Source organism: Anas acuta, chromosome 12, assembly GCF_963932015.1.
Source record: "Anas acuta chromosome 12, bAnaAcu1.1, whole genome shotgun sequence".
In the NCBI taxonomy this organism is placed as follows: Eukaryota; Metazoa; Chordata; class Aves; order Anseriformes; family Anatidae; genus Anas; species Anas acuta.
In genome coordinates, this window is record NC_088990.1 from 17,100,510 (window position 1) to 17,113,086 (window position 12,577).

Below are 12,577 nucleotides of genomic sequence, written 5' to 3' on the forward strand. Positions count from 1 at the left end.
AGAGCCCATTTTGAGTGGAAGTGCATCTTGCTGCCAGCTGGCTTGGCAGGTCTTCAGCTCATAGCCTTAGTCTATTCCCTGAGGTCAGATAGCTGCTTTTGTAAAGTCTGGGATCGTATGACATAGTACTAAAATACATTGCTTGTGTGGAATCAATCGCTTCACAGCTCATTGTTTAATTGACATTCAATGTCCAGTTGCCAAGCCAATAGTGCAGTTTGACATGGAATTAAAAACACAAGAGCTGTGGCAAAATACTGGGTAGGAGAGGGTGTCAAGATACATGGAAGGTTATTGGCAATGGAGTATTTTTTTTACTAGTTTGGTGTCTTGTTTTACAAAGCGAATTCTAAAATATGTTAGCTCTGTTGCAATTCATGCATCACAAATACACCGTTCTTATACAAAATGCCTCTCATTCAGTAGGAGCCATACACTTGAGCTCTTGTAGACATTCACAGATTTTGTAGATCTTTGAAATCTGGGAACATCATGTCGAAGTATTAGTAACTGATACATGGCTGACTGAGGCAGTGCCTTGGCTTTTCTCATCCAGAGAATCTGAGTTCTGAAGGCCAAGGTATTAGAGGATGAGTCTCTAACCCTTTGTTAAAGATTGATTTTTATTTTATTTATTTGTTTTACCTATTCAAAGCCGGTGGCTCTTCTAATATATTTTGTTTGAGCTGAAACAGTTCCTAATTAAAAGACTGAAAGACAAAAGTTAAGAGATAAGCATCTCACTTTACAGAGCAAGTAAAATCAGCCTGAGCATCACTGGTAATATGCTAAATTAGCAATGTAGTACTCTGACATACCAAATTATCAAAAAAAAATAAAGAAAAGAAAAGAAAAGAAAAGAAAAAGAAAAAAGAAAGTCAGGGAAAAATTACATGGTTCAACAGTTAACTTACTCAGCTTTCTAAGTAGCATAACACTTCTGTCAGAGTCTAGCAGGCAAACTGATAATTTAAATAATTAATATTTTAAAGGATCAAAACCAAATGAGAGACATTAGGAGGAGGAAGAGGATAGTAATGTGACTCTTCAGGATACTTGAACTACAGGGAAATAGCATTGAAAATGTGGATATATAAGAAACCCTAAATGGTAGTTTGACTTGGTTTCAGGGAATGGAAAGATAAGAAAATGTATGCTACATGGAAACTGATTGATAGCTAATGCTACAGGTTGTAAAAATAGGACACTTTCAGAGACAGAAAAGTACAAGTTGATTTCAATTGTAATGGATCACTGAAGTTGGATTACATTCATTTGAGAATTCTGAAAGTGATTGTGTGAGGAGCATCTGAGCTGATAAGAATAATACCCAGCTTATCATAATAACTGCCTGTTATACTTGGGAGCCGGACTGCAGGAAATATCTCACTTTTAAATTTTATTTTATTTAAGAATTAAATGAAGTCCTTGGAATGATAAGATAGTGAACCTGTGTTAACGAAGTAGCCAGTGGAAAAATGACCTACTTGAGCATAGTGTGCATACCATTCACAAAAAGGAAAGCAGGCAAACAAGTCATTGACCTGACTTCAAAATAGTAGAGGTTTTGGATGTTAACAAAAGATTGTGAGACACAGTTGATGACGTACATGGGCAGCAATTAAAGTTTAGTATGTTTCTCATCACACAGCTGAAATTTCAAAATCGGTCTGCTGCACTAGTCCTATGGTCCACATAGGGGATAACTAAAGTTGAGCTGAAAGTTTGTGCCTTTTACAGAAGATAGGTGTTAAATATGTATGTGAAATTACTGCATGTATTTATTTTGGTTGATTGTTATGCTTTAGATGAAGATACAGAAATATACTGTGAGTCAAGCAGAACATCTTGGGAATATTACCTGTTGGCTAACTAAGGTATATAGCATTTCTCTTTGACAGATGAAATTGCAGTGAATTTCGGTTACGCTGTTAGCGTATGAGTTGAAGCTTTGTGAAGTCAGTGGAATTTTTGTTCTTTGATTATGTCAGCAAGGATATTGTTGTTGTCAAAATAATTTTTTTGTACCTCACAGCCACCATGACTAGTTGGAAAGAACCTGAAGGTATTGTTGTTTCAGTTGGCAAATACGGGTAATTAACTATATGCAACTTTAACATGACAGATAAATTTAAATAGAATGACTATGCATATATTAACAAACTTGATAGCATAAGGTACCTGGTGTGTTGGACTGATCTCTTTAAATAATAGATTTTCATGGACAGTGATGACAGTTTCTCATCTTCTGTGTTCTACTCACCCAGAGTTCAATGGTCTTGATTTCCTTCTGGCTCTTGCATATCAACAGATCACTTAGATGTGCTGGTTCTTGAGGTTTTATTTGGGATGAGCTTTTGAACAATGATGTGTTTCATCTATTTTAAATCTTACAGTATTTTTCATCTTTTATTTTTGTCTTGAGCTAAGGAATAGTCACAAAAATGCAAATTTTAAAAATGAAGAGAAAAGGATTCAGATTTTTTTTTTTTAATTTCCATCTAGGTTATTTTAAACATTTCTTAATACTAAATATTAGTATATTTGTTTGAGGTAATCTAACCAGTTAGTAAGTAACATGAGCCTAATTTGAGGCATATCTGTCTGATTACAGTGTAATTTTGCTAACATGTAGGTTTTACAAAATACCATAATGTGTCATAATCACTATATTGCGAGAAGAACAAAGTTGGAAAGATTTTTCTAAAACTAAAGATACTCTTGGTCATCTAAGAAAATATCTGTTATTGAAAGCTGAGCTACAAGTTGAATTTTCATGAAGTATATTTAAATGCTTATCATGGAGTTGCTTTCTTGTTCAGCATTCATTTGATCCAGTGATTCACGTAGCATTCTTACAAACTGCAGCATGTATATGCTTTTCTTTTTTTAAAAAAAAATGATGCTATGGACTTTCTGACAGTTGTTTTTTTTTCTTTTTCTCCAGTGAAGGGAAGTCAGAAGTGTGAGCTGAATTGCCGTGCCATAGGCTACCGATTCTACGTGAGACAAGCTGAAAAAGTGATAGATGGGACACCCTGTGACCAAAACGGGACTTCAATCTGTGTGGCAGGGCAGTGCAAGGTAAGGCTACTGTCTTTAGCGAATTGGCCTGTTGACTGACTGTGCCATTCTTAATGTCTATAATAGGTTGATACTTCACCTGTGGAATGATGTCTTCAACTTCTTTCTTAGGCTTTAGCAGATTTCAGAAATGCTAACTTCTATTATTACAGGTTTCATTTCCATACTATTTTTTCTGTCTACTGAGAGCAAGCTATGGAATCCTGAAAGTCTTGATTCAGAAGGTGTTCTGGCCACAATTAAGATGACTTTTGGTGAGCTTTTCCGTATGTTTAGCTTTAGCTCTTTTAGAAGAGATTCTGTGAAGGAATCAAAATGAAAACATTGGAAACATAAATAAGAGAGAAATATATCTTCCTTTTATTAAACTTCAGTGTGGAGGTTTTTTTTGAGTCTGTAAAATAAACAGGTAACTGAATAACCAAATTATTTTGATGGCATTTTAGCTGGAGTTAGTTTTCAGTTTGGCCAGTGTTTGCCATTTTTGAGATTCAAGTCTTACTGGCTGTCCATTTACTCAGTAGTGATGTTCTCTTAGAATATAATGAAGTGAATGACAAACTTTCAAGAGTTCAGAAGGAGCTACTGTATTGACTTTTTGCAGCCTGCTGTCTGTCTTCCCTTTGTAATGAATAAATACACTGTTCTTTTTCTGCAGGATGGTAGCAATCTTCAAGACAATGTTATGGTCTTTGAAAAAATGTTTATTTGTAATTTTTGGTGAAGTAAGATTAGTGAAAATATGTATTACATAAATTGCTAGTAAGTGGCATTTGATGCTTGGATGATGTTTTCCATGTACATTGGCAAAAGAAGCAGAAGTGGGTCAGATGTGACTCACAAACTCAAATAGTGAAAGGTCAAGTTCAGTTTAAATAGTTGGTTTGCCAGAAGAAGTGTCTTATGACTGCAGCCTTTTCTTAGGCACGTCTAAATTCCTCTTGAACACATTTGGACAATGCTGTGTATGTTTCTGTTCTCAGCAGTGCATGCAAAGCCATAGCTTTGACTTTCCTTTGCAGATGATGGATCTTTCTGAAGTTGATCATTCTTTAAAGTCTCCCCTGATTTCAAACCAGATCTGAAAGGACCAGGATTTTTTCTTAATTACTGCTCTGATCCATGACTTGGAAAACTGAAAAATAGGTTTAGTGTACCAGCTGTTTTCCAAGTACTGTGCAAATGAAAAAGTGTATACTAATACATTTGTGTTGGAGGTCTGGCTTAGCAAGGAAAGGCTGTGTGTTTGGCAACCTACTGGGAAACAGTGTTCTGAGTTTTGAAAATCAGGCATTGCATGTATAGAATGCTCCTTTGTAAAGCTGCATATAAACAAACCATACGCTATAAATGCTTACTGTGAACATGTATCTTGGATTCCTATAACCATCAAACAATTCAGGTTGGAAGGGGCCTGTGGAGGTCATGTAGTTCATCACTCTACTCAGAACAGGGCCATCTGTATGAGATAGCTGTCATGGCCTTTTCCAGGCTGAGTTTTGAACCTGGTCCAGTGTTAGAGCATTATCGTGGTGGAATCTTTTTCCTTATATTTGACTGAAATTCCCCATATTGCAACTTGTGCCCTTAGTCTGTCAGCCTAGCACTGCTTACCTCTGAAAATAATCTTGCTCTGTGTGATCTGTTACACTCTCATTAAGTACAAACAGCAGTGAAATCTTCCCTTAGCCTTGTCTTAAGGCTAGGGATCCCTAGGCTTTGGTCCTGTTTCCCCCCCTATGTTGTTGAAAATAGACCTAGAAATCAAAATCTCTGTGCCTATGTAAACTGTTCCTCAGTAATGCTTTGTTAATTAGTGTAACCTAGAGAGTTGAAATAGAATCTGTTCTGTATTGGTGCTCAGTGCCTTAGAACCAACAAATTATTGTGAGAAAGCCAAGTCAAAGCAGGTAAAGGCTCTCCATGTTTTATCCACTTTATTGTGGCTCTTGCTGTGGCTAAGTGCAATGAAAGAGTAAGCTAGGAAGAGCTGAGAGAGTTGACCAAGTCCTCATATACAGTAGTATTAACTGCACTTGTGCAGAAGTAAGCGGAACTTTGCAAGCTTCGGAAGACAAATTTAGCTAAAATATTGAAAGGTTTGTATTTTTCCTCTGAAGAGGAACTTCAGTCACTAACGGGTCAAAACATAAACGTTGTAGAACTAAAAATAAAAAAAAATAAAAAAAAAAGTACCTCATGCAAACATTTACAGGTTAACAGAATTGTTTAATTCTCAAGTATGTATGCTTAAGTGCCTTATTAAGCAAAATATGAGAGCTTCTATTCATAGATGCTTAATAGCCTCAGTTAAATCCATGGTATAAAAACAAAAGCCACCCTTCAATCCGTAATGAAAGTTCACAGCAGTTGTGCATTCACAAGCCTCACATTATGTCGAGCATGTTGAGCTTTAAGAGATTGTCCTAAATTGAACATGACATTCTGTATGTGCCTGTGTAGTGAGTTATAGTTTGGTTGGATTAAATGCTGTATTTTAAACCTATTCATAAAATTTCTAATCCAACCCCAATCTTAACATTTTTTTTTCTTTTGACTTTGTGAGCTTATGGAAAGATTCTGATTCTATTTGGGATATTTTCTTTCTTCCTTCCTTTGCATAAACATCTCTTCATTGCATCTGCTTTTGCAAGTCTCTGAAAGTACAGAAGACAATGATTCTGTATGATCACTTAATATTTAGTGAGACCAATCTACAAAACAATGAGCTTAAATACTTAATACTTAAAATTGCTAAATGTGTTATCAAGAATAGCCTAATAGCCTAATCTGTTCTATGGTTCTGTGCTTCCCCCCACTCCCACCCCTCCCCTTTTTATCAGTGGAAAAATACTGGCAGGGTGTTATAGTTCCTCCATTTCTTCTCTCTGGTATTTCTTCTAGCTTGTTATTTTTTGTATTTGTCCTATTTCTTTTATTCTCCTCCCATAGACATATATGGGTTTTGTTCATTTGCTGGTACTTATTTCAGCCCTAATCACTTCATTGGCAGTTACAGTTTAGGTGAGTGACCCTTAAGACATCAGCGTGAAGCAGCTCCATTTATCACTTGGGTCTGTAAGTGTTTGTACGACAGGAGAACAAGAATGCAAGAATGTATGTGGCTCTTTCCTTCATATCAGGAAGGAAAATCACACGTTCAATCTTTCTTGTGTTCCTTCAAAATGTCCTGTCACCAGCTCCAAAGTGAGGGGAATGGACTCCTAATTGTCCAGCAGAAATGACTTCCTCTCTATAGGCTAGTAAAGTAATCACTGTCTATATTTTTTATTCATGATTGCTTTCTCCACAGACACAAACATTATGTTGTGAAAAAACATGTTTTTCATGTTTTGAAAACAAAGTTTTCGGCTTCCTTAATATGGTAGCAAGTAAGACAAGCTTACCTCATCTTTAACACGTAATAAGGAAGTAGATAGGAACAATCCTCTGGTACTGTATTGCTTTCACAAATACTGGACATCTGTTTGAAAGCACAGATGTTGTCTGGTTACTTTCAGAATACAATTTGAGTTCTGTCCTTCTGCAAAAACTTTGGTTGCAGGAGGCTGTTTCTGAGTGAAGTTGAAAGGTATCAAGAATTTATGCCAAATATGATGCTTTAAAGTAACTCAAATATTTTCTTAAGGTTCATATCTACATTGCACTGAAGGTACCAACCTTGTGGTGGTAGTGGAATGCAAGTGGTCAAGGTCAGATTGGAACGAGGCTGTTTTGCTTCAAGGAATTGACTAATTAATTTCTTTACAGGGACTATGAAAGGAAAAAAAAAAGTGTTTATTTTTTCAATAGACTATAAAAAGATTGAATGTACAGATCTGGCACACAGATTTCTCACATTGTCCGCATTAACAGGGCTTCTGTTAGAGAACGGTGGGAGAACGGTGGAGCTGTGGAACAGCAACTGCTACTGTGTTGTGATCCACGATCATTACTAATTCAGGACAAGTTCTTTAATTGTAATTAATTGTGATATTTAGGAGTAATACCCTTGAAAAAAAAAAACTAGGATGTAGTCCATTCACCTCTTTATACAAGGGCACAATTAAATCAAAGTTACAGCACAGGTCAGAAGCAAGCTTTGTGCTTTCAGGACTCAATAAAGATAAAGAGTTCTCTCTTTTTTTTTTTTTTTTTTTTTTTGTCTCTGTTGACTGTTAATACTTGTCTTCCAGCAGTCTTTATATTTCTTGAAATTCTTCCTGATTACTAGCAGTTGGACTTGCTACATCCATTGCTAGGCTTTTGATTTTTTACACAACTTACAGAAAGGGGAGTTCTCAAAATTGTTTCTCTCATCTAATTGAGGAAAGCAGGTGAAGTTTAAAGAAGATGGAAGCCATTACTATTTCTTTCAGGTTACTTTTATTAATATTTTATTATGTGCCATCCTATAAGTAAAAGAAAATGTTAATGAATTTCTAAGAAAGCAGTTTGAAAAGTTTTATGATCAGTTTCTATTTCATCTTGCAGTATGTACAGAGGATGCTCACTGATCACAGTTTCCCTAGAAACATTTGCCCTAGCCAAGAGATTTACCACGATTATAAATTTACAAATCCAAGTTTTCAAGAATTTACAGATACTGCTGTATCTTCTTATATATAAGGTTGCTATAAACATGATAGTCATACATAGGGAAAGATCATCAGCCACAATTTTGTGTATGATGCATTATGGATGTCACAGATTACATTTAATGTGTAACAGTGAAGTAAACTAGAGCTCATGAAATAACTTGAGAATTCTTGTGTGTTCTACATGTAAAGAACTTGAATTCCCAACTTCATCCGTTCAACAATGCAGTAGTTATGTTGAGAATTTGTGTGTAAACCATACTCTTATTTTTGTTTCAAACTTTTGAGTTAGTTTTTAAAAGAGTATTGAGATACAGGTCACATTAAAGGACAGTATACTATTACAGCTTCATGCTGCTTAGAAACACTGTAATTATTAACTCTTTTTTATTATTTTATTATATTTTCTGGTTCAGGAATAGGAAGTCAGTACAAAGTCTTTAGTGAAACTGTACAACAGCATGTTTGTGTTTGAGGAAAGTTGGTAGAATAATGTCATATAAGATGTGTTTCATTCTTCCTCTTAAACGTACTACATATTTCAGGATACATTGATGTGTATTAAAATTAATTATTGTGTTTTTCTTGTGCTATATATCAAATCTTGCATTCCATGTGATTTAGTAATGAATAAGTCTGACAAAGAAAATGAGTATTCTTGAATATGTTTCCTGTCTCCATGGACTCTGAGACTTTTTTTGGTCCACATGCTCAGGAAGCACCAAACTATTTAAAATAAATAATTTTATTTATCGTAGATATTATACACTATTGAGAGAACATGAATGTAGCTGAAGGATGTAGTGAGAACTAATTTAGGTTTTGTACTGTCATGCATAAGAGAATTTTTTTCTGAGAAGCTGTCAGTATTTACAGCTAACTGAAAATGTTTCTCAAGTAATGAAGCTTATTCAAATGTTCGTAATATATAGCTTTTCCTTAATGCCACATTATTTTATTTTTAAAATCAGGTAATTTGTGGTCTCTGTCACCCTCTGTTGGACATCTTGCTTCATTACCAGAAACAATATCCTGTAAAAAAACATCTGTTGGTCCCCAGAAATGTTGTTTCTGGGTAGTATTTTCAGTTTACCTTCTTCTTTGAAACAAAAGGCAGAAAATAATGCTTTAATAAAAATTACTGCTGGAAAACAGAATAAAGAATATGATAAAGACAGCTGTGCCTTCATCAGAAATAAAACTTAAACACATATGAATTAAGGTGTTTCTCACTTGTTAATGATTTAAAATGTTACGTAAGGCAACCACAAGCAACAGAAGTTCTCAGTATATAAAATGCAGTCATACCTGTTGTAATGAAAATTTGTTACACAGATATTTATTGACAGCATTCAATACATTTCTTTTCTTTTTTGAATTGCTAACCAATATTAGATAGAATGGCCTTATAAAACTGAAAGAGTGCTTAATCTTAGCAGTCAAGTTACACTTTAGCATAATAGAAGAGATTTTACAAACAGTAGCCTGTACAAAAGTCCATCTTAAAGCCTGGTTGCTGTAAAACTGGAAGTATAACAATGGTCCTGATCAGTTTTATGATTTCTGTAAAAAAAAAAAAATACTAAAAAACTCTTTATTGCACATTTGAGCAGTGTTCATTCTGATGAATTTTGGAGCCTTTTTTCATTGATGATCCTACCAAGTTTCACTTTTTTACAGGATTTATACTTAGTGCCACAAACAATAGGTGTTTATACATATGCCATACATGTACACATACATATGCCATATTTCAGTATATTGGGTACGTGTTATTTGTTTTAGTGGATTGTTTTAATACATTTAATACATTTGCTACTTCTGTCTTCCCTCTAAGTTTTTTCAGTGTTATTAAGTTTGAGAATGTCTTTGAATGTGGTTTCTTCAACTTGCTATTCAGCCAGAAGTGTGGGCTTGCTTGCTTTGAGATGATGTTTCTGCTTCTTTTAAATCTTCTGGAGCAAGTGAGATGATCCTGTTTAGTAACTTAATTTTTGGAGAAAAATGCAAGTGGAATTTTGAGGTGGTTTTAATAAATAAAGTGAAGTGTCAATACAAATGCTGTTAATAATTTTGGCCTTGACCATATTTTACTAAATGTACTTATATGGAGATATGTTGTGTGTGTATGTTGCACACAGCTAGGAGACTTCTGATGCAAGAAGTTGTTCTCAATTGCTTGAAGGTAGGAAGCACTGACTTACTGTAATTTTGGAGAAAGAGTGAGGGTTATTTGTTACCTGTAAAGCAATTAATTGGCTTCGCAGAGATGTTAGTTACCACGCAGTGGCGCACTTTACAAAAGTATTACTACTTTGCATAAAACTTGATTTGGGTGGGAATTGTAGGTATCTTCTGAAGGCATTTTTGTATTCAATTTTTCCTTGCATTTTAGTTTTTTTAATCTCTCAGCTATCTCCTGAAAAATACCTGAGTATTTTAAAAATGCCCACAGTAAGTAACTTCAGTAGCAAAATGACGGGCGATAGAAATTTTACTTGCCTTTTAAAAAATAATTTTCATAAGATGTTAAAATTCTTACAAACTTTATAGGAAGGTATCTTAAATTGGCTATAGGAAGCATAACAAAGTGTGTAAGATCTCCATATAAAAGCTTTGTTAGTCAGGGAGTTCCCATTTGGAAGAACTCTGCTGATACACACCAGTGTCCAGGTGGCAGAATTGTCGGCTGCATCCTTGCTTTGGTAGGGAACTCCTAATGACTGTGGGATCGGAGTAACAGATTAGGATGATGAGAACTATGTTTCTTCTCTAAGTTAGGGTTGTTCTCATAACTTGAAGGTGTTGGAATATAGAGTAGTCCTATAAGGCTACAACTGGGTATTGTAAGGGAAAAGAATCTGTTTTCGGTAGGAATCTCGATTTGTGGAATGGTGATTGTTTGCTCTGAGAAAAGGAGTCTAGAATGGAATTTATTTTATTTTTTGTTGGGCTTTCTTAAAGTTGGAGCCAGACTTACCCCCTTTCTCTATTCTCCTCTGTTTAGTTTGTAATAATCCATAAAACCTAAGGAAAAACCTAATATCTGGATTGATACAGTAGAATAGTATATAGAGCACATGTATATCTGTATCTGTGCTTCTGCCAAATTACAGAAAAGGTTTTTGGTTGATTGTTTATCTTCCTTGGTTGCTCAGAAGAGTGAGCCATATTCATCAGCACAGCGTAACATTGCAAATCTCTGTCTTGGGATACAAAAACTTTGAAAACAGCCTGAAGAACTGTACTAAATGAAATATTACCTTGTGCATTAATAGCACATCTGGCTCTCAGCACTTTAAAATTAGCCTAACCAGCACAAGGGCAGTTGAAGATTCGTGTCAAGTATTGTTTGCATTTGAGGAGGATCACTTTAATGGAGTGTTTCTAGTTATCTGACTTTCTTCTAAAAGTGGGCCTTGAAATAGAGAATTACTTATGTTGTTCTCCCCCAGGGAGCCACCATGTTAAGAAGTTGCATGCTACAGAGTGCCATCAAGACTTTGCCCAGGATAGGGCTGCACACTCAACATGCTGCATGGAAGCATAGTACTAGGTTATGGAGCCTGATAGCATTCAAATGGTGAAATACATTTCAGAATCAAATGAAATTTTTAAAAATTAAATCTGTTTGTTAATACTTGTTTTTTTTTGTTGTTGTTTTCTTTCTTTTTTTTTTTTGATTCAGTTAATAGTAGCCAAAGGACATACTGCTCTGAACTCAAGACCTTTTTAAAGGAATAGGTAGGATGCATTCCGTGAGGCAAAACCAGCAGTATTGGCACATCTTTATTTAGTTTTGTTGTTATTTCTGTACACAGCCGCTGATGGAGACTTTTTCTTTCAGGAAAAAATAGTCGATCCATAAAAGATACCATAAAAGTGGAGTAAAACATAGTTACAGTAACAGATATAGAAAGTGCTCCCCTTCTTTCTTCCTTTTTTTTTTTTTTAATATATATCATTGTGATTTCTTGGGTGTTGGAAATAGAACTCTTCCTTGCTTCTCTTCATAATGACTTATTAATGCCAAGCATTGCACTGAGAAGCACCTGCCTGGCATTAATAAGGTGTTAATGGAAGAAACAGGTTCCTGGGAGCTATGTAATAACTCCTTTGCCACTTTTTTCCTTCGTTTGCATAGTTTTCTGTTAAATGTTTTACAGAGAGAGTGAGCAAGCCTGTGAAGTTTCTTGACCTCACTGTACAAAAAGTCTTTCTGCCTTCCTCCATTTGTAAAACAACACCATAAATTTTTTTGGCCTATGATCTTTGGCCATGACCTGATTTCAGTTGCTTTTGATAGCTAATATACAGCAGGTGTGACCACTGCATATAAAAAGTTTGTAAAGGATAACTTTAGTACTTTTGAACTGAGGTAAAACTGATGCAAAATCAACTTTTGAACTGAGGTAAAACTGATGCAAAATCAGATGATGGGAAATAGTGAATAGCAAAGCATTCAAGTCAGATAAGATGCACTTCTTATTCTTCTCCCCTTGTCTAACAACCTCTTGTCCTAAGAAAGACCTCATAATTCAAAGGACTGCGCTCCAGACTCTTTGGTGAAGCTGCTTTCTGGATGTGCAGTAACGCAGTCTATAGTCTCCTTACAAATCAGTCAATAATAAAGATGTGGTCTGGATCAGACATTGCTTATCATGACATTCAGTGTACTTATTCAGATCATATGATGCAGCGTTTGTGCTAGTGCTATTGTGTTCTGATCTTTTTTCATTTTTATGCCAGTTACAGTGAGACAAACTATACTTGATCAGTTTAAGTTAGAACAGTGTGGATACAGCATAAACCCTTCTGAAGTAACTTTAAGCAGGTATGACATTTCTGACTAAATTTCACTTAATGAGAATGAATTTATGCAAAATTTGCATATT

The 12,577-nt window shown here is 35.1% G+C and overlaps 1 protein-coding gene across 3 annotated transcripts in view; it reads left to right on the forward strand.

The window, feature by feature from the left end:
• The window catches only part of THSD4 (thrombospondin type 1 domain containing 4), a 299,631-nt gene that overhangs the window by 131,675 nt on the left and 155,379 nt on the right, over positions 1-12,577 (forward strand). For all 3 annotated transcript variants that reach the window (XM_068695297.1, XM_068695298.1, XM_068695296.1), the window contains one exon: positions 2,948-3,084. In XM_068695297.1, coding sequence (XP_068551398.1) covers positions 2,948-3,084 — 137 coding nt within the window. The remainder of the gene's footprint in view (positions 1-2,947; positions 3,085-12,577) is intronic.